General features: G+C 57.6%; 1 protein-coding gene across 1 annotated transcript in view; it reads right to left on the reverse strand.

The window, feature by feature from the left end:
* Positions 1-26,794, reverse strand: part of naaladl1 (N-acetylated alpha-linked acidic dipeptidase like 1) — a 244,534-nt gene that overhangs the window by 150,180 nt on the left and 67,560 nt on the right. The window contains 4 exon segments of the mRNA XM_072489482.1: positions 2,812-2,902; positions 4,865-4,956; positions 10,685-10,752; positions 18,889-18,952. Of these exon segments, the coding sequence (XP_072345583.1) occupies positions 2,812-2,902; positions 4,865-4,956; positions 10,685-10,752; positions 18,889-18,952 (315 nt within the window).

Below are 26,794 nucleotides of genomic sequence, written 5' to 3' on the forward strand. Positions count from 1 at the left end.
GGAGACACCGACAGAGACACGGCGACACCGACAGAGACACGGAGACACCGACAGAGACACGGAGACACCGACAGAGACACGGCGACACCGACAGAGACACGGCGACACCGACAGAGACACGGCGACACCGACAGAGACACGGTGACACCGACAGAGACACGGCGACACCGACAGAGACACGGAGACACCGACAGAGACACGGCGACACCGACAGAGACACGGAGACACCGACAGAGACACGGTGACACCGACAGAGACACCGACAGAGACACGGAGACACGGACAGAGACACGGAGACACCGAGAGAGACACGGAGACACCGACAGAGACACGGAGACACCGACAGAGACACGGAGACACCGACAGAGGCAAGGAGACACCGACAGAGACACGGAGACACCGACAGAGACACGGAGACACCGACAGAGACACGGAGACACCGACAGAGACACCGACAGAGACACGGAGACACCGACAGAGACACGGAGACACCGACAGAGACACCGACAGAGACACGGCGACACCGACAGAGACACGGCGACACCGACAGAGACACGGAGACACCGACAGAGACACGGAGACACCGACAGAGACACGGAGACACCGACAGAGACACGGCGACACCGACAGAGACACGGCGACACCGACAGAGACACCGACAGAGACACGGTGACACCGACAGAGACACGGCGACACCGACAGAGACACGGCGACACCGACAGAGACACGGAGACACCGACAGAGACACGGAGAAACCGGCAGAGACACGGAGACACCGACAGAGACACGGAGACACCGACAGAGACACGGCGGCACCGACAGAGACACGGCGACACCGACAGAGACACGGAGACACCGACAGAGACACGGAGACACCGACAGAGACACGGAGACACCGACAGAGACACGGAGACACCGACAGAGACACGGAGACACCGACAGAGACACGGAGACACCGACAGAGACACGGCGACACCGACAGAGACACGGCGACACCGACAGAGACACGGAGACACCGACAGAGACACGGAGACACCGACAGAGACACGGTGACACCGACAGAGACACGGTGACACCGACAGAGACACGGTGACACCGACAGAGACACGGTGACACCGACAGAGACACGGAGACACCGACAGAGACACGGAGACACCGACAGAGACATGGCGACACCGACAGAGACACGGAGACACCGACACGGCGACACCGACAGAGACACGGAGACACCGACAGAGACACGGAGACACCGACAGAGACACCGACAGAGACACGGTGACACCGACAGAGACACGGCGACACCGACAGAGACACGGAGACACCGACAGAGACACGGAGACACCGACAGAGACACGGAGACACCGACAGAGACACGGAGACACCGACAGAGACACGGAGACACCGACAGAGACACGGAGACACCGACGGAGACACCGACAGAGACACGGTGACACCGACAGAGACACGGAGACACAGACAGAGACACGGCGACACCGACAGAGACACGGCGACACCGACAGAGACACGGAGACACCGACAGAGACACGGTGACACCGACAGAGACACGGTGACACCGACAGAGACACGGAGACACCGACAGAGACACGGCGACACCGACAGAGACACGGAGACACCGACAGAGACACGGTGACACCGACGGAGACACGGACAGAGACACGGAGACACCGAGAGAGACACGGAGACACCGACAGAGGCACGGAGACACCGACAGAGACACGGAGACACCGACAGAGTCACGGTGACACCGACAGAGACACGGAGACACCGACAGAGACACGGTGACACCGACAGAGACACGGTGACACCGACAGAGACACGGAGACACCGACAGAGACACGGAGACACCGACAGAGACACGGTGACACCGACAGAGACACGGAGACACCGACAGAGACACGGTGACACCGACAGAGACACGGAGACACCGACAGAGACACGGAGACACCGACAGGGACACGGACAGAGACACGGAGACACCGACAGAGACACCGACAGAGACACGGTGACACCGGCAGAGACACAACGCACTGTACCCCACTCTGCACCCACTTCCTGTACCCCAGACCCTGTACCCCTGTCTGCACCCACACCCTTCCCCCCACCATGTACCTCATCTTGCATCCACATCCTATACCTCACACCCTGCATTCACCTACTCTCACCAACAACATTTCCCCCAAAAATTTCATTTAGTGTACCCAATTCATTTTTTCCAATTAAGGGGCAATTTAGCGCGGCCAATCCACCTACCCTGCACTGCACATCTTTGGGTTGTGTGGGCGAAACCCACGCAGACACGGGGAGAATGTGCAAACTCCACACGGACAGTGACCCAGAGCCGGGATCGAACCTGGACCCTCGGCGCCGGAGTCGCAGTGCTAACCACTGCACCACGTGCCGGCCCTCTAACTGACGCTATCCACCCCAGTCTGCATCGCGCCATCCTGACTGGAACTACGCCCCTCACCAGCGCACCAGGCTTCACCAACATCGGCACAACTCAGCCAGCCCCTAAAGTAGAACAGTCCCTGTGCTGAACGTATTGCTGCTACCATTCACCACTGTATTGTATTGTATTATGTTGATGCCCTTGTGGGCTCCGCCTATGGCTCCGCCCCCTCGGGGGTGGTATATAGATCTGCAGCCCGTCGGCGGCACTCAGTGCAGAGCAGTCGCAGGCAGGCACAGATCTAGCTGATTAAAACCACTGTTCACTGTTCGTCTCGTGTGGGGTGGTGGTTGCATCAGTCCCTCCCTGGAGCTGCGAGGAACAGCAGATACTTCTCTTACCTTGTCGTACGTGTAGGCCATGTCCATGGAGCTGATTCCAAGGTAATGGAAGAAGGGCGCGTAGTCACTGCCTGCTCCCAGATTGCCCATGCTGAGAAGAGGCATCGAATAACTTAGAGAGGCACCGTACTGGGTTCAATATCACCACCCCCTCCCCCAACTCCTCCCTCTACCCAGACGATGGTTCCTGCAGCGGGTGGGGTCGGACCTCCCGTTTCCTGCATGGAGCCAGACAGCGAGTGTTCGGAGGGCATTTGTTCGCTTTGTTTCTTTTCTTTGCCATGGGGCGTGGGTGTCACTGGGCAAGGCCCGGCATTCGTTCCAAACCTCTTGCCGCACCAGTGCTGCACTAAGGCAAACTTCCGTCTGTCCCCATAACTCATCATTCCCGGAACAGGTCGTTCGGGGCTTTGTGGGGGGCAGCCACTCCACATCAAACATGCCTGAACAGGAATCTCCCCCACTCTTTACCGCCAGCCATTGGCGTTTCGGGAAGGATTTTGCAGGTTGGCGAGCTCAACCCGGTTGGCCGCGTTGCCAGCGTACATTCCACGTCCGGCATGTCCTGGGGCGGGACCCCGAACCCGGATCTTCCGGCTCGCAGGAAGGGACGCAGCCCTCGCCGCGCCACAAGCCCCCCTCCAGCGTTTGTGGCCCATCCCTAATTGCCCTCGAGCAGACTGGCTCTGCTCAGGCCATTTCAGAAGGGCAGTTAAGAGTCAAGCCCGACTGACCATGACGAGCCACCTCAACACCACGCCCGGGAAGCACCCACTCCCATGTACCCCCCTCCCCCCCCAGGCAATCAGTCTGCTACTCCCACCATTTGGAATGGGGCATTGGAAGGCGGGGAAATCGAACGGGGCGAGGAGAAAAAGAAGACGCCCATCATTGTGGAGGTCGCTTTGGTAGGAGGGCCTCAAAGGGAGATCGATGGGTTTGTGATTGGACAAGGAGATGGAGAGATAGGCATCTTCGTAAGACCATTAGACACCGGACTAGAATTAGGCCATTCGGCCCATCGAGTCTTCTCCGCCATTCCATCACGGCTGATATTTTCTCACCCCATTCTCCTGCCTTCTCCCCATAACCCCCGTCCCCCTTATTAATCAAGACCCTATCTATCTCTGTCTTAAAGACACTCAGTGATTTGGCCTCCACAGCCTTCTGCAGCAAAGAGTTCCACAGATTCACCACCCTCTGGCTGAAGAAATTCCTCCTCATCTCTGTTTTAAAGGATTGTCCCTTTAGTCTGAGGCTGTGTCCTCTGGTTCTAGTTTTTCCAACAAGTGGAAACATCCTCTCCACGTCCACTCTATCCAGGCCTCGCAGTATCCTGTAACTTTCAATAAGATCCCCCCCCCCCATATCCTTCCAAACTCCAACCAGTGCAGACCCAGAGTCCTCAACCATTCCTCATACGGCAAGCATTCTTGAACGTTCGCTCCCTCCACCCCCAACGCACAGCGGCAGCCGTGTTCTCCACAAGATCAACAGCAGCCACTCGCTCCTTCGACAGCACCTTCCAAACCCGCCACCTCTACCACCTAAAAGGACGAGGGCAGCAGACGCTTGGGGAACACCACCGCCTGCAAGTTCCCCCCCTCCGAGCCGCTCGCCATCCCGACTCGGAAATATATCGGCCGTTCCTTCACTGTGGCTGGGGTCGAAATCCTGGGAACTCCCTCCCTAACAGCACGGCGGGTGTACCTACACCACACGGGACTGTAGCGGGTTCAAGATGGCGGTTCTCCCACCACCTTCTCGAGGGGCAATTAGGAATGGACAATAAATGCTGGGCCTATAGCCAGTGACGCCCACATGCTGAATGCAGTTTGAGTGTAAACTGACAGCTGTTATATTCCATGACTTGATTTATAAGGGCCTGTTCCCATACCCTTCTGAGCCAACATATCTACCTGGCCAGCTACCTCCTTCTATCTGTGAAGATAGACTCCAAGGTCCTTCAGTTTCTCTATGTGTATCAGTGATGATTAATTACAGGGAAAATTTGTGCATTCTAAATTTTAAATAAGAGAGAGAGGGAGCTTACTTTGGGATGATGCCATGGAGAGGACTTGTCCGGTTCGAATACCTCTTCCAGTTATCGTAGACAGACAGCGCTTGGTTTCCAGGAACTGGGACCTAGTGATCAAGGAGGAGTACAGTCAAAAGCCCCGGTCGCAGTTTTAGCACAAGCCGACGCATCAGGAACGCAGCAACGTTGCAGGAGCTCAAACCCAAAGTCTAAGGTTTACCGAGCAGCAGTGATGGGCAGCGGGGTGGCGGTTTTGCTATCACCACTGCCTCACGATGCCAGGGACCCGGGTTCGATTCGGGTCACTGTCTGTGCGGAGTTTGCACGTTCTGCCTCTGTCTGCGTGGGTTTCCTACGGGTGCTCCTGTTTCATCCCACAGTCCAAAGATGTGCAGGTTGGGTGGATTGGCCGTGCTAAATTGCCTCTTAGTGTCCAAAGATGGTTAGATGGATTGGCCGTGCTAAATTGTCCCTTAGTATCCAAAGATGTGCAGGTTAGGTGGATTGGCCGTGCAAAATTGGCCCTTAGAGTCCAAAGATGTGCAAGTTAGGTGCATTGGCCGTGCTAAATTGCCCCTTACTGTCCAAAGATGTGCAGGTTGGGTGGATTGGCCGTGCTAAATTGCCCCTTAGTGTCCAAAGATGTGCAGGTTGGGTGGATTGGCCGTGCTAAATTGTCCCTTAGTGTCCAAAGATGTGCAGGTTGGGTGGATTGGCCGTGCTAAATTGCCTCTTAGTATCCAAAGATGGTTAGATGGATTGGCCGTGCTAAATAGTCCCTTAGTATCCAAAGATGTGCAGGTTAGGTGGATTGGCCGTGCTAAATTGCCCCTTACTGTCCAAAGATGTGCAGGTTAGGTGGATTGGCCATGCTAAATTGCCCCTTAGTGTCCAAAGATGTGCAGGTTGGGTGGATTGGCCGTGCTAAATTGCCTCTTAGTGTCCAAAGATGGTTAGATGGATTGGCCGTGCTAAATTGTCCCTTAGTATCCAAAGATGTGCAGGTTAGGTGGATTGGCCGTGCTAAATTGCCCCTTACTGTCCAAAGATGTGCAGGTTAGGTGGATTGGCCATGCTAAATTGCCCCTTAGTGTCCAAAGATGTGCAGGTTAGGTGGATTGGCCGTGCTAAATTGTCCCTTAGTACCCAAAGATGTGCAGGTTGGGTGGATTGGCCGTGCTAAATTGTCCCTTAGAGCCCAAAGATGTGCAGGTTGGGTGGATTGGCCGTGCTAAATTTCCCCTTAGTGTCCAAAGATGTGCAGGTTGGGTGGATTGGCCGTGCTAAATTGTCCCTTAGTGTCCAAAAATGTGCAGGTTAGGTGGATTGGCCGTGCTAAATTGCCCCTTAGTGTCCAAAGATGGTTAGATGGATTGGCCGTGCTAAATTGTCCCTTAGTATCCAAAGATGTGCAGGTTGGGTGGATTGGCTGTGCTAAATTGTCCCTTAGTGTCCAAAGATGTGCAGGTTGGGTGGATTGGCCGTGCTAAATTGCCTCTTAGTGTCCAAAGATGTGCAGGTTAGGTGGATTGGCCGTGCTAAATTGCCCCTTAGTGTCCAAAGATGGTTAGATGGATTGGCCGTGCTAAATTGTCCCTTAGTATCCAAAGATGTGCAGGTTGGGTGGATTGGCTGTGCTAAATTGTCCCTTAGTGTCCAAAGATGTGCAGGTTGGGTGGATTGGCCGTGCTAAATTGCCTCTTAGTGTCCAAAGATGTGCAGGTTGGGTGGATTGGCCGTGCTAAATTGCCCCTTAGTGTCCAAAGATGTGCAGGTTGGGTGGATTGGCCGTGCTAAATTGTCCCTTAGTGTCCAAAGATGTGCAGGTTGGGTGGATTGGCTGTGCTAAATTGCCTCTTAGTGTCCAAAGATGGTTAGATGGATTGGCCGTGCTAAATTGTCCCTTAGTATCCAAAGATGTGCAGGTTAGGTGGATTGGCCGTGCTAAATTGCCCCTTACTGTCCAAAGATGTGCAGGTTAGGTGGATTGGCCATGCTAAATTGCCCCTTAGTGTCCAAAGATGTGCAGGTTAGGTGGATTGGCCGTGCTAAATTGTCCCTTAGTACCCAAAGATGTGCAGGTTGGGTGGATTGGCCGTGCTAAATTGTCCCTTAGAGCCCAAAGATGTGCAGGTTGGGTGGATTGGCCGTGCTAAATTTCCCCTTAGTGTCCAAAGATGTGCAGGTTAGGTGGATTGGCCGTGCTAAATTGTCCCTTAGTGTCCAAAGATGTGCAGGTTAGGTGGATTGGCCGTGCTAAATTGTCCCTTAGTACCCAAAGATGTGCAGGTTGGGTGGATTGGCCGTGCTAAATTGTCCCTTAGAGCCCAAAGATGTGCAGGTTGGGTGGATTGGCCGTGCTAAATTTCCCCTTAGTGTCCAAAGATGTGCAGGTTAGGTGGATTGGCCGTGCTAAATTGTCCCTTAGTGTCCAAAGATGTGCAGGTTAGGTGGATTGGCCGTGCTAAATTGCCCCTTAGTGTCCAAAGATGTGCAGGATAGGTGGATTGGCCGTGCTAAATTGCCTCTTAGTATCCAAAGATGTGCAGGTTGGGTGGATTGGCCTTGCTAAATTGTCCCTTAGTGTCCAAAGATGTGCAGGTTAGGTGGATTGGCCGTGCTAAATTGCCCCTTAGTGTCCAAAGATGTGCAGGTTGGGTGGATTGGCCGTGCTAAATTGCCTCTTAGTGTCCAAAGACGGTTAGATGGATTGGCCGTGCTAAATTGTCCCTTAGTATCCAAAGATGTGCAGGTTAGGTGGATTGGCCGTGCTAAATTGCCCCTTACTGTCCAAAGATGTGCAGGTTAGGTGGATTGGCCATGCTAAATTGCCCCTTAGTGTCCAAAGATGTGCAGGTTAGGTGGATTGGCCGTGCTAAATTGTCCCTTAGTATCCAAAGATGTGCAGGTTGGGTGGATTGGCCGTGCTAAATTGTCCCTTAGAGCCCAAAGATGTGCAGGTTGGGTGGATTGGCCGTGCTAAATTTCCCCTTAGTGTCCAAAGATGTGCAGGTTGGGTGGATTGGCCGTGCTAAATTGTCCCTTAGTGTCCAAAGATGTGCAGGTTAGGTGGATTGGCCGTGCTAAATTGCCCCTTAGTGTCCAAAGATGTGCAGGTTAGGTGGATTGGCCGTGCTAAATTGCCTCTTAGTATCCAAAGATGTGCAGGTTGGGTGGATTGGCCTTGCTAAATTGTCCCTTAGTGTCCAAAGATGTGCAGGTTAGGTGGATTGGCCGTGCTAAATTGCCCCTTAGTGTCCAAAGATGTGCAGGTTAGGTGGATTGGCCGTGCTAAATTGCCCCTTACTGTCCAAAGATGTGCAGCTTAGGTGGATTGACCGTGCTAAATTGTCCCTTAGTGTCCAAAGATGTGCAGGTTGGGTGGATTGGCCGTGCTAAATTGCCCCTTAGTGTCCAAAGATGTGCAGGTTAGGTGGATTGGCCGTGCTGAATTGCCCCTTAGTCCAAAGATGTGCAGGTTAGGTGGATTGGCCATGCTAAATTGTCCCTTAGTGTCCAAAGATTTGCGGATTAGGTGGATTGGCCGTGCTAAATTGCCCCTTAGTGTCCAAAGATGTGCAGGTTAGGTGGATTGGCCGTGCTAAATTGTCCCATAGTGTCCAAAGATGTGCAGGTTAGGTGGATTGGCCGTGCTAAATTGCCCCTTAGTGTCCAAAGATGTGCAGGTTAGGTGGATTGGCCGTGTTAAATTGTCCCTTAGTGTCCAAAGATGTGCAGGTTAGGTGGATTGGCCGTGCTAAATTGCCCTTTAGTGTCCAAAGATGTGCAGGTTAGGTGGATTGGCCGTGCTAAATTGCCCCTTAGTGTCCAAAGATGTGCAGGTTAGGTGGATTGGCCATGCTAAATTGCCCCTTAGTGTCCAAAGATGTGCAGGTTGGGTGGATTGGCCGTGCTAAATTGCCCCTTTGTGTCCAAAGATGTGCAGGTTGGGTGGATTGGCCGTGCTAAATTGCCCCTTTGTGTCCAAAGATGTGCAGGTTAGGTGGATTGGCTGTGCTAAATTTTCCCTTAAGTATCCAAAGATGTGCAGGTTAGGTGGATTGGCCGTGTTAAATTGCCCCTTAGTGTCCAAAGATGTGCAGGTTAGGTGGATTGGCCGTGCTAAATTGCCCTTAGTGTCCAAAGATGTGCAGTTTGGGTGGATTGGCTGTGCTAAATTGTCCCTTAGTGTCCAAAGATGTGCAGGTTAGGTGGATTGGCCGTGCTAAATTGCCCCTTAGTGTCCAAAGATGTGCAGGTTAGGTGGATTGGCCATGCTAAATTGTCCCTTAGTGTCCAAAGATGTGCAGGTTAGGTGGATTGGCCATGCTAAATTGTCCCTTAGTGTCCAAAGATGTGCAGGTTAGGTGGATTGGCCGTGTTAAATTGTCCCTTAGTGTCCAAAGATGTGCAGGTTAGGTGGATTGGCCGTGCTAAATTGCCCTTAGTGTCCAAAGATGTGCAGTTTGGGTGGATTGGCTGTGCTAAATTGTCCCTTAGTGTCCAAAGATGTGCAGGTTAGGTGGATTGGCCGTGCTAAATTGCCCCTTAGTGTCCAAAGATGTGCAGGTTAGGTGGATTGGCCATGCTAAATTGTCCCTTAGTGTCCAAAGATGTGCAGGTTAGGTGGATTGGCCATGCTAAATTGTCCCTTAGTGTCCAAAGATGTGCAGGTTAGGTGGATTGGCCATGCTAAATTGTCCCTTAGTGTCCAAAGATGTGCAGGTTAGGTGGATTGGCCGTGCTAAATTTCCCCTTACTGTCGAAAAATATGAAGATTAAGTGGGGTTATGGGGATAGGGCGGGGATGAAAGGTTCTCTTTCAGAGAGTTGGCATAGACCCAGGTTGAATGGCCTCCTTCTGCACTGCAGGGATTACATGCCCGCTCCCCTGAATTCTGTGAGCCACTGGAGAAGCCCCAACAGGTGGCGTCGCCACAAGAACCTCCAAAATTGGGGAGGCAGTGGAATAGTGGCATTGTCGCTGAACTGGTAATCCCGCCCTCGGGGAATGGGCAATAAATGCCGCCGCAGCCAGCGACGCCCAAATCCCATGAACGAATAAAAAAGAAACAGCAGGTGATTGGGCAGCGTGTCCTCCCCCAGGCCCGCTTGCCCGGCCTCCAGGGGCTAGTCAGTCAAAAGCAGCTCGGCCGGGTGGGGCAGTGCTCCCAAAGCAACTGTGCTGCTGGGAACCCAGTCGTAGCTTTTAGGGATGCTCCTCAAAGCATTCCTGACACCCTGGCATCCTGGAAGTGCCCCGACAGCCTGGAGAGTGCCAACTAGGATGGAGAGCCAGGAGGCCACCTTGCCCTGCCCCCGACCACCCAGGACTTTCCAAAGGCCCGGGGGTCCCCCCAGGTGCTGTTAGTCCTGGTCCACGTCAGTGTGGACCAGGACTAAACAGCGTCTGGTCCAGCACGGGAAAGATCCAGATTGTGATGTGTCATGAGGTTTGGCGGAATCCCACGCGAGGCCTCCAGAGTCGCGAATCCCGTGAGACGCCTGTGGCGTGCTTCAAGACCCCTCTTTACCCAGAGAACATGGAACCCGCTACCACAAAGTTGACAGAACCTTAGAGTGCAGGAGGAGACCATTCGGCCCATTGCGCCTGTGCTGGGGAGAAAGGAATAGAAGGATATTATGATGGTGGGAGGAGGCTCGCGTGGACCAGCATGGGGAGCGTTTGGGCCGAATGGCCTCTTTTCTGCCTTGTAAGTGCTGCCGAATTCCATCGCAACGGGGTTGGGGGAGGCATTGGGTGCTGGTCAGATTGTCTGACTGGCTTCCGGCCGGAGCGGCAGGGGGTGGGGGGGATAATCGGCCTGGCCTTACCTGCCGCGCTGCGTCGAACACCACGCTCTGCACCGCCGGCGATCCGGAAACCCTCAAGGTGGCGTTGGCTGGAACGGTCACACACAGAGAGAAAGAACCATCAGTACAAACCCCCCCCCATCTCTGCCCCCATCAATCAGGCTGGCAACTTCACCCCGCCGGCACGCGGGGTTCGCGACCAGGCTGCCAAAACTACTTCGGAGAATCCCGCCCCAGGATTTGGTGACGTGTGGAGGCGGTGGGCTGGAGAAATGTGGGGGTTAGAGGGGCAGCAGGTGTACTCTCCCTGTCACACAGAGAATGGAGCCAGAAATAAACGTGGAACTTTAAAGATTTAGGCTTTTCGGGCTGGATTCTCCCAAAATGGGACCGTGTCCCCCATGGCAGCGTAAAAACGCTGGCGTTTCACTCCGGAGTTTCCACTGAAAAAGTTCAGTCGATTCTCTCACCTGCAGGGGGTTGGCTGGGACCCAGAGTGAGTCTCGCAGCTTAGGCTGCGGATACGGGCCCCCCGCACCTCCGGTCTGGGGTCCGCGCATGCGCAGAGCGGCGACCTCCAGCGACCGCTGGACTCGGACCCACGCATCGAGACTAGGCACCCCTGATCGGCCGCGCGCCGAAAGATCTGACCGGCCCGATCTGTTCCCCAGCCGCCACCCCCCCCCCCCTTGCCCCCGCCCGGTGCCTGAAGATGCCCTCCCCCCGCCCCCCCACGCGAGCTTCTTGAGGTGGTTAGGACCACGCCGTGGGGAACCCGGCCGGTCGGGAGCGGAGGGTCGCTGGGCTGGCCTGGGGTAATGGAAATCGGCGGACTGGCGCCGGGCCCGATTTCGGCGTGAAATTAGATCCCCCCCCCCCCCCCCCCGCCAAACGCGGTTTCAGCGCAGGGCCGCAGAGAATCCAGCCCCAGGGCTTTCCTCTCAGAGATCCACCATTGCCTCTTCCGAGCACCCACTCCGAGCACAGGTAAGTACCCCAATCGCAACTCTTTGCCCACAGCTCAAACATCACCGCACACTGCCTTTCGGAGAGGGAGAGAGATAGAAAAGAGAAATGGGATCAGTGTGTTTGAGGTGAGAGAAGGGTAGCTGCAGAGAAAGAGACACAGAGGCCGGGGTAATGTGTGTGAGAGAGTCAGAGAGCGATAGAGCCAGAGGGCGGGATTCTCTGACCCTGAGGCTCAGTGTTGACGTCGTCGGAAACGCCGTCGCAATGCTTGACGGCGTCAACATGGCCTCAGGATCAGCAATTCTGGCCCCGACAGGGGGCCAGCACGGTGCTGGAGCGGTTCATGCTGATCCGGCCGTGGAATGGGCGCCGGGGGATGCGTGCATGAGCAGTGGGTCCGGCGCAAACCCGCGCATGCGCAGTCCCACCGGCGCGATTTCCGCACATGCGCGGCGCCTCCCTTGTCCGCGCCAACCCAACATGGCGCAGGAGTACAGGGGCCGCCGCGGAGGAAACGAGGCCGGGAGACAGAGAGGCCGGCCCACCGATTGGTGGATCCTGATCACGGGCCAGGCCACATCGCAGGCCCCCCCCCCCCCCCCCCAGGGGCGGATCCCTACGGCGCTGAGGACTCGGGTTCGAATCCCGGCCCTGGGTCATTGTCTGCGTGGAGTCTGCACATTCTCCCCGTGTCTGCGTGGGTTTCACCCCCAACAACACAAAGATGTTGGACGAGGGAAAATAAATGTAACATCTCAAAGTTAGCAGATGTTGGGTGAACTGTGACGAGGATGCAGGGATCCTACAGCGTGACCTGGACAGGTTGGGCGAGTGGGCAAACCAATGGCAGATGCAGTATAATTTGGATAAGTGTGAGGTTATTCATGTTGGAAGCAAAATCAGGAAGGCAGATTACTACCTGAATGGTTGTAAATTGGGAGAGGGGTGTGTGCAGCGGGACCTGGGTGTCCTTGTACACCAGTCGCTGAAGGTAAGCATGCAGGTGCAGCAGGTGGTAAAGAAGGCTAATGGTATGTTGGCCTTCATTGCGAGAGGATTCGAGTATCGAAGCAGGGATGTGTTGCTGCAATTGGACAGGGCCTTGGTGAGGCCACACTTGGAGGATTGTGGGCAGTTTTGGTCTCCTTCTCTGAGGAAGGGATGTTTTTGCTCTCGAGGGAGCGCAGCGAAGGTTTACCAGACTGATTCCAGGGATGGCGGGACTGTCCTATGAGGAGAGATTGACGAGGTTGGGATTGTTCTCGCTGGAGTTCAGAAGAATGAGGGGGGATCTCATAGAGACTTATCAAATTCTAACAGGACTGGACGGGTAGATGCAGGAAGGATGTTCCCCGATGGTGGGTGTGTCCAGAACCAGGGGCGAGATTCTCCCGTACCCGGCGGGGCGGAGCGGCGTGAACCACTTCGGCGTCGGGCCGCCCCAAAGGAGCGGAATCCTCCGCACCTTCAGGGGCTAGGCCCGCCCCGGAGTGGTTTGCGCCCCGCAGGCCGGCGGGGAAGGGGCCTGGCGCCACAGCAACCACCGCCGAAGGGCCTCCGCCGGCCGGAGCGAGTTGGCGCATGCCCGGGAGCGCCAGTGTGTGCTGGCATCATCCCCGCGCATGCGCAGAGGGATTCGCTTCTGCACCGGGATTGGCGGACCGGTACAGCCTCCGGTGCGGAAGGATAAAGTGCCCCCACCGCACAGGCCCGCCCGCGGTTCGGTGGGCCCCGATCGCGGGCCAGGCCACCGTGGGGGCACCCCCCGGGGTCAGATCGCCCCGCACCCCCCCCAAGGACCCCGGAGCCCGCCCGCGCCGCTAGGTCCAGCCGGTAAGGGACCTACTGTAATTTACGCCGGCGGGACTGGCAAAAGACGGGCGGGACTTCGGCCCATCGCGGGCTGGAGAATTCGGGCAGCCCCGGCGCACATTGAGTCACGCCGGTCCCCGCCGTTCTCCGAGGCAGGGGCGGGATTCACCCCGACCCCTGGCGATTCTCCGACCCAGCGGAGGGTCGGAGAATCCCGCCCCAGGGGTCACAGCCTGAGGCTTCTGGGTAAACCATTTCGGACAGAGCTGAGGAGACATTTCTTCACACAGAGAGGGGTGAGCCTGTGGAATTCATTACCACAGGACGTAGTTGATGCTAAAACTTTGAATATATTCGAGAGGCGGCTGGATATGCACTCGGGGAGAATGGGATCAAAGGCTATGGGGAGAAAGCAGGATTAGGCTATTGAGTTGGATGATCAGCCATGATCGTGATGAATGGCGGAGCAGGCTCGAAGGGCCAAAAGGCCTCCTCCTGCTCCTGTCTTCTATGTATCTATGCACCTATGTATCTATGTGCAGGTTAGGTGGATTGGCCACGCTAAATTGCCCCTTAATTGGAAAATAATAATTGGGTACTGGAAATTTTTTTTTTAAGTGTATGCGAGAGAGAGAGAGTCAGAGAGGTAAGTGGAGTGAAAGTGACAGAGAAAAAAGACACAGGGAAAATGGAAGAGATGACAGGCAGACAAAAGTTAGAGGGAAACAAAAAGGGATGAGAGAGAGGAAGACAGAGAGAGAGGGAGGCGGAGAGAGAGGAAGACAGAGAGAGAGGGAGGCGGAGAGGGTGACGGAGGGCGACAAAGAGAGAGACAGAAAGAGACAAAGAGAGGGAGACAATGAGAGGGAGACAGAGAGGGAGCGAGAGAGAGACAGAAATGAGAGAGACTGATGTACCGTCAATTACCGCGGGACGAGAATGGTGAAACAACCGAGGCTTTATTGCACAAGATGTTGTGCCTCCTGCAGCAGGAACCAGAATGGGAGCAGCGCAGGAGAGCGTACACTTTAATACCCCGCCTGCTGGGAGGAGCCAGCAGGCTGGGATTTATCGTCGTACCTGTAATATACGGGCTGTGCCTTAATACGTACAATATATCACTAGTGGTGTTTACCACATTCACCCCCTCTTAAAAAAAGAGTCCTGCGGGGGTGACAAATTCATTACAAGTTAAGTCTGTCGGAGGCTTCAACTCTCCGCCGTGATCGCCTCAGTCCTGGTGGTGATGTGGGCGCCAACTTGGTCACCTGCGACTCCGGGAGCGTGTTTTCCTCGTCTTCGTCACCCCTGAGTGGATCCAGTGGGAGAACGGATCCTGCTGAGGTGGGGGCTGCGGTGAGGTTCGCTCAAGGGAGAGTGGTTGGCACAGGTGTGAATGAGGCAACCGGGGGGGGGGGGGAAAGGAGCGCTGTCAGGTCGGGGGTCGTGGGTGGGGACCCAGCGGGTGCCACGTCCCGGAGGGAGACTGTGTCTTGGCGCCCGTCGGGGTGTGCCACGTAGGCGTACTGCGGGTTTGCATGTAGGAGGTGGACTTTCTCGACCAAGGGGTCCGATTTATGGCTCCGCACATGCTTCCACAGGAGGATGGGTCCAGGAACTGTCAGCCATGTTGGGAGCGAGACCCCGGAGGTGGACTTCCTGGGGAAGGCAAACACACGTTCGTGAGGGGTCTCATTAGTGGCGGTGCAGAGGAGCGATCGGATGGAGTGGAGCGCGTCGGGGAGGACCTCCTGCCAGCGGGAGACCGGGAGATTTTTAGACCGCGGGGCCAGCAGGACGGCCCTCCAGACCGGCCCGTTCTCCCTCTCCACCTGCCCGTTTCCCCGGGGGTTGTAGCTGGTCGTCCTGCTCGAGGCGATGCCCTTGCTGAGCAGGAACTGACGCCGCTCATCGCTCATCAAGGAGGATCCCCGATCGCTGTGGATGTAGGTGGGGAAACCAAACAGAGTGAAGCTGCTGTGCAGGGGTTTGCTTACCGTGACAGAAGTCATGTCGGGGCACGGGATGGCGAAAGGGAACCGGGAGTACTCATCAATTACGTTGAGGAAGTACGTGTTGCGGTCAGTGGAGGGGAGGGGCCCTTTGAACTCCATGCTGAGGCGTTCAAAGGGGCGGGAGGCCTTCACCAAGTACGCTCTATCTGGCTGGTAGAAATGCGGCTTGCACTCTGCGCAGACTTGGCAGTCTCTGGTGACGGTCCTGACCTCCTCAATGGAGTAGGGCAGGTTGCGGGCCTTGACAAAATGGAAGAACCGGGTGACCCCCGGGTGGCAGAGGTCATAGTGGAGAGCCCGGAGTTGGTCCACTTGTGCGCTGGCACATGTACCGCGGGATAGGGCATCGGGGGGCTCATTGAGCTCCCCGGGCGATACAAGATCTCATAGTTAAAGGTGGAGAGCTCGATCCTCCACCTCAAGATCTTGTCATTTTTGATCTTGCCCCGCTGTGCCTTATCGAACATGAAGGCTACCGACCGTTGGTCCGTGAGGAGAGTGAATCTCCTGCCGGCCAGGTAATGCCTCCAATGTCGCACAGCTTCCACAATGGCTTGGGCCTCCTTTTCGACAGAGGAGTGCCGAATTTCGGAGGCATGGAGGGTGCGGGAAAAGAAAGCCACGGGTCTGCCTGTCTGGTTGAGGGTGGTGGCCAGAGCCACGTCCGATGCACCTGAAAGCGGAGGGACTCATCGACCACGTGGAGCGTGGCCTTGGCGATGTCGGCCTTGATGTGGTTGAAGGCCTGATGGGCCTCAGCTGTCAGGGGGAAACCTGTGGACTTGATGAGTGGGCGGGCCTTGTCTGCATAGTTAGGGACCCACTGGGCATAATACGAGAAAAACCCCAGGCATCGTTTCAGGGCCTTGGGGCAGTGGGGGAGGGGGAATTCCAGGAGGGGGCGCATACGGTCGGGGTCGGGCCCTGGGACTCCATTTTCCACGACATAGGCAAGGATGGCTAAGCGGTTGGTGCGGAACACGCATTTCTCCTTGTTGTATGTGAGATTAAGGAATTTGGCGGTCGGGAGGAATTTTTGGAGGTTTGCGTCGTGGTCCTGCTGATCGTGGCCGCAGATGCTGATGTTATCTAGGTACGGGAAGGTGGCCCGCAGTCCGTACCTGTCAACCATTCGGTCCATCTCCCGCTGGAAGACCGAGACCCCATTGGTGACACTGAAGGGGACCCTGAGGAAGTGGTAGAGGCGGCCATCTGCCTCGAAGGCCGTGTATTGGCGGTCCTCCGGGCGGATGGGGAGCTGGTGGTACGCGGACTTCAAGTCAATTGTGGAGAAGGCTCCATACTGCGCAATCTGATTGACCATGTCAGATATGCGTGGGAGGGGGTACGCGTCGAGCTAGTATACCGGTTGATGGTCAATTACCATCCTGTGCTTCTCCCGTCTTCACTACCACTACTTGAGCTCTCCAGGGGCTGTTGCTGGCCTCAATGATCCCCTTCCCGCAGAAGCCGTTGGACACCCGACCTGATGAAGGTCCTGTCCTGGGCACTGTACCGTCTGCTACTAGTGGTGGTGGGTTTGCAGTCCTGGGTGAGGTTCGCAAACAGTGAAGGTGGATCGACCTTAAGGGTCGTGAGGCCGCAGACGGTGAGGGGGGGGGCAGGGGTCCGTCGAATTTCAAAGTAAGGCTTTGAAGGTGGCATTTAAAATCCAGGCTGAGCAACAGGGCAGCGCAGAGGTGGGGGAGGACGTAGAGCCTTAAGTTGCTGAACTCTACGCCCTGGACGGTGAGGGTCGCGAAACAGTACCGCCGGATTTCAATGGAATGGGATCCGGAGGCCAGGGAGATTTTCTTGGTTACGGGGAGTACCGGGAGGGAGCAGCGCCTTAACGTAGTGGGGTGGATGAAACTCTCTGTGCTCCCGGAGTCAAAGAGGCAGGTCATCTCGTGCCCGTTGATCTTCCGGCGTCGTAGCGGTCGCGAGGTTGCGGGGCCGAGACTGATCCAGGGTGATGGAGGCGAGCTGCGGAAGATGCTGGGAGGTCCCGGGCTGATCAGCGGTGGCGGAGGTAGCAGTAGGCGGCAAACGGTCAGACGAGCCGGGGTCCTGAGGCGCGGTCCAAAATGGCACTGAATATGGCGGCGCCCACAGGGCGCACATGGCGGGCAGCATCAAAGATGGCGGCGCTCACGGGTCACATGTGGCTTGCGGAGAGGAAGATGGCGGCGCCCAGGGGCCGCATGTGGCTTGCGGAGGGGAAGATGGCGGCGCCCACGGGCCGCTTGTGGCTTGCGGAGGGGAAGATGGCGTAGAAACGCCGGGCCTGGAAACAGCGGCGACCGACCGGGCCTGGCAAATGGAAACAACGTGTCCTTTCTTCCCACACCCGTTGCAGGTCGCGCTCCGCGCCGGGCAGCGCTGCCTGGGGTGTTTGCTTTGTCCACAAAAATAGCACTTGGGCCCCCCAGAGTTGGCTGGCTGCCGCGCGGCGGAGGTTTGCGGTGAGTTGGAGTCGGCAGCTGGTGCGGCCCACGATGCCCACGAGGGTGCCGCGCGGTCGGGGGTGTAGGACTCCAGGTTACGGGAGGCCACTTCTAGTGAATTAGCAAGCTGCCTAGTCTCCGCAAGATCGAGCGTACCCCCTTCCAATAGTTGCTGGTGGACGTACGTAGACTTCATGCCCGTGATGTAAGCGTCTCTAATTAATAGTTCGGTGTGTTGGACTGCTGAAACTGCCTGGCAGTCACAGTTCCTACCGAGGATCTGTAGGGCCCGCAAGAAATCGTCCAGAGTCTCCCCGGGGAGTTGCCGTCTCGTGGCCAGGAGGTGCCTGGCGTACACTTCACCGGTTTAACATAATGTCCCATTAGGAGCGTCATCGCTTCTGTGTAGGTGGGCACATCCCGAATGAGGGGGAAAATTTCAGGGCTCACCCGTGAGTAGAGGACTTGGAGCTTCTGTGGGTCCGAGAGTTCTTCAGCGGCTGCTCTGAGGTAGCCTTCGAAGCAGGCTAGCCAGTGCTCGAAGGTGGACGTGGCGTTGGCTGCGTGAGGGCTCAGCTGCAGGAGATCAGGCTTGATTAGGAAATCCATCTTTTAAAATCTTGTGCAATAAATTGATGTACCGCCAATTACCCCGAGACGAGAATGGTGAGACAATCGAGACTTTATTGCACAAGATGCTGTGCCTCCCGAAGCTGGAACCAGAATGGGAGCAGCGCAGGAGAGCAGACACTTTTATACGCCGCCTGCTGGGAGGAGCCAGCAGGCAGGGATTTACCGTCGTACCTGTAATATACGGGCTGGGCCGTAATACATACAAAATACCACTAGTGGTGTTTACCACAGAGACAAAGAGAGAGAGAGAGAGACAGAGAGAGAATGAACGAGAACGAGAGGGAGTGCGACAGAGAGTGAGTGAGAGGGAGTTCGTTCAGACATGCCAGACATTCCTGATATTTCTTACCAAACACAGCGATGTCCACATTGATGTACCCCACTGTTCTCTCAATCAGCTTCTTGTAGTATTCCTGGATAAGGAAGAGATCACAATTGCAAATCTGGACGACAGGCTTATCCTAAACGGGACCTCCACCACAAATGGGTCCCTTCTGCTAACGGCACTGGCGGAAAACAGGTCACGAACCCAGAGAGACCCCCCACTCCAAACAGGACCGGTGCCCAGATAGACGCCCACTCCAAACAGGCCCTGTGCCCAGATAGACGGCCACTCCAAACAGGCCCTGTGCACAGATAGATGCCCACTCCAAACAGGCTCCGTGCCCAAATAGACCCCACTACAAACAGGCCCTGTGCCCAGAGAGACGCCCGCTCCAAACAGGTCCGTGCCCAGATAGATGCCCACTCCAAACAGGTCCGTGCCCAGATAGACGCCCACTCCAAACAGGCTCCGTACCCAAATAGACCCCACTACAAACAGGCCCAGCGCCCAAAGAGCCCCCAACTCCAAACAGGCCACTTGCCCAAATAGTCCCCACTACAAACAAGCCCTGTGCCCAGATAGACACCCACTCCAAACAGGCCCCATGCCTAAATAGACCCCACTCCAAACAGGCCCCGTGCCTAAATAGACCCCGACTCCAAACAGGCACCGTGCCCAGATAGACGCAGACTCCAAACAGGCCCTGTGCCCAGATAGATGCCCACTCCAAACAGGCCCCGTGCCCAGATAGACGCCCACTCCAAACAGGCCCTGTGCGCAGATAGACCCCCACTCCAAACAGGCCCCGTGCCCAGATAGACGCCCACTCCAAACAGGCCCCGTGCCCAGATAGACCCCCACTCCAAACAGGCCCCGTGCCCAGATAGACGCCCACTCCAAACAGGCCCCGTGCCCAGATAGACCCCCACTCCAAACAGGCCCCGTGCCCAGATAGATGCCCACTCCAAACAGGCCCTGTGCCCAGATAGACGCCTGCTCCAAACAGGCCCCATCCTCAGATAGATGCCCACTCCAAACAGGCCCTCTGCCCAGATAGACGCCTGCTCCAAACAGGCCCCATCCTCAGATAGATGACCACTCCAAACAGGCCCTCTGCCCAGATAGACGCCTGCTCCAAACAGGCCCCATCCTCAGATAGATGACCACTCCAAACAGGCCCTGTGCCCAGATAGACGCCTGCTCCAAACAGGCCCCATCCTCAGATAGATGCCCACAGCAAACAGGCTCCGTGCCCGAATAGCCTCAAACTCCAAACAGGCCCCGTGCCCAAACAGACCCCCAACTCCAAACAGGTCCAGGGCCCAGATAAACTCCCACTCTAAGGAGGCCCCGTGACCAAATAGACCCCACTCCAAACAGGCCCCATGCTCAGATAGTCTCCCACTCCAAACAGGCCCTGTGCCCAGATAGACGCCCACTCCAAACAGCTCCAGGGCCCAGATTAGCTCCCACTCCAAGGAGGCCCCGTGACCAAATAGACCCCACTCCAAACAGGACCCGTGCTCAGATAGACTCCCACTCCAAACAGGCCCCGTGCTCAGACAGGCCCCGTGCTCAGATAGACGCCCACTCCAAACAGGCCCCGTGCCCAGATAGACGCCCACTCCAAACAGGCCCTGTGCCCAGATAGATGCCCACTCCAAACAGGCTCCGTGCCCAAATAGCTTCCAACTCCAAACAGGCCCCGTGCCCAAATAGCCTCCAACTCCAAACAGGCCCGTGTCCAAATAGCCTCCAACTCCAAACAGGCACCGTGCCCAGATAGACGCCCACTCCAAACAGGCCCCGTGCTCAGATAGACACCCAGTCCAAACATGCCCCGTGCCCAGATAGACGCCCACTCCAAACAGGCCCTGTGCCCAGATAGACTCCCACTCCAAACAGGCCCCGTGCTCAGATAGACGCCCACTCCAAACAGGCCCCGTGCTCAGATAGACGCCCACTCCAAACAGGCCCTGTGCCCAGATAGACTCCCACTCCAAACAGGCCCTGTGCCCAGATAGACTCCTGCTCCAAACAGGCCCCGTGCTCAGATAGGCGCCCACTCCAAACAGGCCCCGTGCCCAGATAGACTCCCACTCCAAACAGGCCCTGTGCCTAGATAGACGCCTGCTCCAAACAGGCCCCATCCTCAGATAGACGCCCACTCCAAACAGGCCCTGTGCCCAGAGAGACACCCACTCCAAACAGGCCCCATCCTCAGATAGACGCTCACTCCAAACAGGCCCCGTGCTCAGATAGACGCTCACTCCAAACAGGCCCCGTGCTCAAATAGACGCCCACTCCAAACAGGCCCTGTGCCCAGATAGACGCCTGCTCCAAACAGGCCCCGTGCTCAGATAGACCCTCACTCCTAACAGGCCCCGTGCCCAGATAGACGCCTGCTCCAAACAGGCCCCATCCTCAGATAGATGCCTACACCAAACAATCTCCGTGCCCAAATAGCCTCCAACTCCAAACAGGCACCGTGCCCAAATAGCCTCCAACTGCAAACAGGCCCCGTGCCCAAATAGACCCCCACTCCAAACAGGCCCCGTGCCTAAATAGACCCCGACTCCAAACAGGCCCTGTGCCCAAATAGACCCCACTACAAACAGGCCCCGTGCCCAAATAGACCCCGACTCCAAACAGGCTCCGTGCCCAAATAGACCCCAACTACAAACAGGCCCCGCGCCCAAAAAGTCCCCAACTCCAAACAGGCCCCGTGCCCAAATAGACCCCACTACAAACAGGACCCGTGCCTAAATAGACCGCCACGCCAAACAGGCCCCGTGCCCAAATAGTCCCCAACTCCAAACAGGCCCCGTGCCCAAATAGACCCCACTACAAACAGGACCCGTGCCTAAATAGACCGCCACGCCAAACCGGCCCCCTGCCCAGATAGACCCCGACTCCAAACCGGCCCCCTGCCCAGATAGACCGCCACGCCAAACAGGCCCCGTGCCTAAATAGACCCCCACTCCAAACAGGCCCCGTGCCTAAATAGACCCGACTCCAAACAGGCCCCCTGCCAGATAGACGCCCACTCCAAACAGGCCCCGTGCCCAGATAGACACCCACTCCAAACAGGCCCCGTGCCCAATAGACCCCCACTCCAAACAGGCCCCGTGCCCAATAGACCCCCACTCCAAACAGGCCCCGTGCCCAATAGACCCCTACTCCAAACAGCTCCAGGGCTCAGACAGGCCCCGTGCTCAGATAGACGCCCACTCCAAACAGGCCCCGTGCTCAGATAGACGCCCACTCTAAACAGGCCCCGTGCCCAGATAGACCCCCACTCTAAACAGGTCCCATACTCAGACAGGCCCCGTGCTCAGATAGACGCCCACTCCAAACAGGCCCCGTGCCCAAATAGCCACCAACTCCAAACAGGCCCCGTGCCCAGATAGACGCCCACTCCAAACAGGCCCCGTGCCCAAGCAGCCACCAACTGCAAACAGGCCCCGTGCCCAAATAGACCCCCACTCTAAACAGGCCCCGTGCTCAGATAGACGCCCACTCCAAACAGGCCCCGTGCCCAGATAGACGCCCACTCCAAACAGGCCCCGTGCCCAAGCAGCCACCAACTGCAAACAGGCCCCGTGCCCAAATAGACCCCCACTCTAAACAGGCCCCGTGCTCAGATAGACGCCCACTCCAAACAGGCCCCGTGCCCAGATAGACGCCCACTCCAAACAGGCCCCGTGCCTAAATAGACCCCCACTCCAAACAGGCTCCGTGCCCAAACAGCCACCAACTGCAAACAGGCCCCGTGCCCAAATAGACCCCCACTCTAAACAGGTCCCATGCTCAGACAGGCCCCGTGCTCAGATAGACGCCCACTCCAAACAGGCCCCGTGCCCAAATAGACCCCCACTCTAAACAGGCCCCGTGCTCAGATAGACGCCCACTCCAAACAGGCCCCGTGCCCAGATAGACTCCCACTCCAAACAGGCCCTGTGCCCAGATGGACTCCCAGTCCAAACAGGCCCCGTGCTCAGATAGACGCCCACTCCAAACAGGCCCCGTGCCCAAATAGACCCCCACTCTAAACAGGCCCCGTGCTCAGATAGACGCCCACTCCAAACAGGCCCCGTGCCCAGATAGACTCCCACTCCAAACAGGCCCTGTGCCCAGATGGACTCCCAGTCCAAACAGGCCCCGTGCTCAGATAGACGCTCACTCCAAACAGGCCCCGTGCCCAGATAGACTCCCACTCCAAACAGGCCCTGTGCCCAGATAGATGCCTGCTCCAAACAGGCCCCGTGCTCAGATTCACACTCACTCCAAACAGGCTCCGTGTCCAGATAGACGCCCACTCCAAACAGGCCCTGTGCCCAGATTGACGCCTGCTCCAAACAGGCCCCGTGCTCAGATAGACACTCACTCCAAACAGGCCCCGTGCCCAGATAGACGTCTGCTCCAAACAGGCCCCGTGCCCAATAGACCCCCACTCCAAACAGGCCCCGTGCCCAATAGACCCCCACGCCAAACAGGTACTGTGCCCAGATAGACCCCCACTCCAAACAGGCCCCATCCTCAGATAGACCTCCACTCCAAACAGGCCCTGTGCCCAGATGGACTCCCAGTCCAAACAGGCCCCGTGCCCAGATAGACCTCCACTCCAAACAGGCCCCGTGCCCAGATAGACTCCCACTCCAAACAGGCCCCGTGCCCAGATAGACCTCCACTCCAAACAGGCCCCGTGCCCAGATAGACTCCCACTCCAAACAGGCCCCGTGCCCAATAGACCCCCACTCCAAACAGGCCCCGTGCCCAGATAGACGCCCACTCCAAACAGGCCCCGTGCCCAGATAGACGCCCACTCCAAACAGGCCCCGTGCCCAATAGACCCCCACTCCAAACAGGCCCCGTGCCCAGATAGACCCCCACTCCAAACAGGCACCGTGCCCAGATAGACTCCCACTCCAAACAGGCCCCGTGCCCAGATAGACCGCCACTCCAAACAGGCCCCGTGCTCAGATAGACTCCCACTCCAAACAGGCCCAGTGCCCAGATAGACCCCCACTCCAAACAGGCACCGTGCCCAGATAGACCGCCACTCCAAACAGGCCCCGTGCCTAAATAGACGCCCACTCCAAACAGGCCCCCTGCCAGATGGACCGCCACTCCAAACAGGCCCCCTGCCCAGATAGACCCCCACTCCAAATAGGCCCCGTGCCCAGATAGACCCCCACTCCAAACAGGCCCCCTGCCCAGATGGACCGCCACTCCAAACAGGCACCGTGCCCAGATAGACCCCCACTCCAAACAGGCACCCTGCCCAGATAGACACCCACTCCAAACAGGCCCCGTGCCTAAATAGACCCCCACTCTAAACAGGCCCCCTGCCCAGATGGACCGCCACTCCAAACAGGCCCCCTGCCCAGATAGACCCCCACTCCAAACGGGCCCCATGCCTAAACACACAGTTCCTCTTGTGCCTCAGTGGGTAGCTCTCTAAGGCAGAAGGTTGAAATCCCACGCGAGATTCACCGATATCAGCGCGATGTCCGCCAAACGGCGCCAAAAACGTCGCGAATGACACTTGCATCGCGCCGCCCCAAACGTCGCTAATTCTCCAGCCCGGAGTGGGCTAGCAACAGCGTGACGCTATTTGCGCTGGCTCATGCCATGCAGCGTCATGCATGCCGCACGCGTGACGGCTCAAAAGACGCGCTGCTCCCCCACCCGACCAGAAGACACGACCGGATGGCCGCCCGCCGCTCAGCCCCGAGGTTCCAGTCCCGCGACATCGAGGTGCTCCTGGACGCAGTGGAGCAGAGGAGGGACGCCCTGTATCCCGGACACGGCCGCAGAGTCGCCCCACGCCACAGCCGGCGTCTGTGGAGGCAAGTGGCAGAGGCCGTCACCGCTGCGGCCCTGACACCACGGACAGGCACCCAGTGCCACAAGAAGGTGAACAACCTCGTCAGAGCAGGCAGGGTGAGCCTCCCCCTCCCACCTCCCTGCCCGATATCCATATCCCCCATATTCCCCCTCCATCATATCCCCCCTCCCCCATATCCCCCTCACCCATATCGCCCCTCCCCATAACCCCCCTCCCCCATATCCCCCCTCCCCCATATCCCCCCTCCCCCATGTCCCCCCTCCCCATATCCCCCTCCCCATATCCCCCCTCCCCATATCCCCCATATCCCCCTCACCCATATCGCCCCTCCCCCATAACCCCCCTCCCCCATATCCCCCCTCCCCATATCCCCCCTCCCCCATATCCCCTCTCCCCCATAGTCCCCCTCACCCATATCCCCCCTCCCCATATCCCCATATCCCCCTCCCCCATATCCCCCCTCCCCCATATCCCCCTCCCCATATCCCCTATCCCCCATATCCCCTATCCCCCACATCCCCCTCCCCATATCCCCCTCCCCATATCCCCCTCCCCCATATCCCCCCTCCCCCATATCCCCCCTCCCCCATATCCCCCCTCCCCATATGCCCCCTCCCCCAAATCCCCCCTCCCCCATATCCCCCTCTCCCATATCCCCCTCCCCATATCCCCCCTCCCCATATCCCCCTCCCCATATCCCCCCTCCCCATATCCCCCTAACCATATCCCCCCTCTCCATATCCCCCTCCCCATATCCCCCTCCCCATATCCCCAATATCCCCCTCCCCATATTCCCCCTCCCCATATTCCCCCTCCCCCATATTCCCCCTCCCCCATATTCCCCCTCCCCCATATCCCCCTCCCCCATATCCCCCCTCCCCCATATCCCCCTCCCCATATCCCCCCTCCCTCATATCCCCCCTCCCCATATCCCCCTCCCCATATCCCCCCTCCCCCATATCCCCCTCCCTCATATCCCCCCTCCCTCATATCCCCCCTCCCCATATCCCCCTCCCCATATCCCCCCTCCCCCATATCCCCCTCCCCCATATCCCCCCTCCCCCATATCCCCAAGTGAATCCAGCCCTAGCCTTAACCTCTGCAATGCACGCGCAACCGATGGCGTGCATTCATATACCTGCCTAACAGTGTTGCCTTTTACCCCTGCCACACAACACCAGGGAGCATGTGAGGACTGGAGGAGGTCCCGCTGATGAGAGGCCACTGACCTAACATGAGGGAAGGGCCCTGGAACTGGCTGGCGGACCTGAGGACCGGGAGGTTGCTGATGCAGAGGTCGGGGGCCCACCAGCAAGTAAGCCACCGCCAGCCCGTCCCCATATCCCCCCTCCCCTATATCCCCCTCCCCCATATCACCTGATCACCGCCTGCGTGTCTAACCATGCATGCTTCATTGTGTATCGCAGGAACAAACGTCGAGGCACCCATCCCCGCAGATGCAGACCGCCCGCATGATGCCCCTCGGAGAACACGGGCGACGGAGAGACCTGGAGCAAAAGGGAGACGGCGCCCCGTCTCATGCGGATGTGGCGACGCAGGCGTGTGCCACCCAGCGACGAGAGGGGCAGCCACAGGCCCCCGTCACAGCCGAGCCACGAAACCACAACCCAGGACACCCCTACCCAGGACACACCTCCCAGGAAACTGAAATACCGGACAGTGACACAGATTGGATGGGTGGAGACGAACCGCCACCCCAAAGTGCCATGGACTCAGAGTGGGACGAAGAGCACGACACAACGCCACTGCGGTCACCAACACCCTCCACCATCGCAGAGACGCTCACCTCGGTTGGGCACTTTAGTGATGAGGCGTCTGGTACACTCACTGGTGCGCACAACACAGCCGTCCCGGTACAGCAGGTGGAGGTAGGAGCAGCAGAGGGGCCGGGCGGTCGGAGGGCAGCGCAGCCCAAGCGAACATCTGCCGCCCAGATGGATCCCGGGTTCCTGGAGTTACCACACCCACACATAGATCCGATGCAACCACCGACCCGGAGACGAGCGAATAGGGTGACGGCCGGCTTGCGGTGGCTGCAGTCGCAGGTGGAGGAGTCCA

The sequence above is a fragment of the Scyliorhinus torazame genome, chromosome 24 (assembly GCF_047496885.1).
Source record: "Scyliorhinus torazame isolate Kashiwa2021f chromosome 24, sScyTor2.1, whole genome shotgun sequence".
In the NCBI taxonomy this organism is placed as follows: Eukaryota; Metazoa; Chordata; class Chondrichthyes; order Carcharhiniformes; family Scyliorhinidae; genus Scyliorhinus; species Scyliorhinus torazame.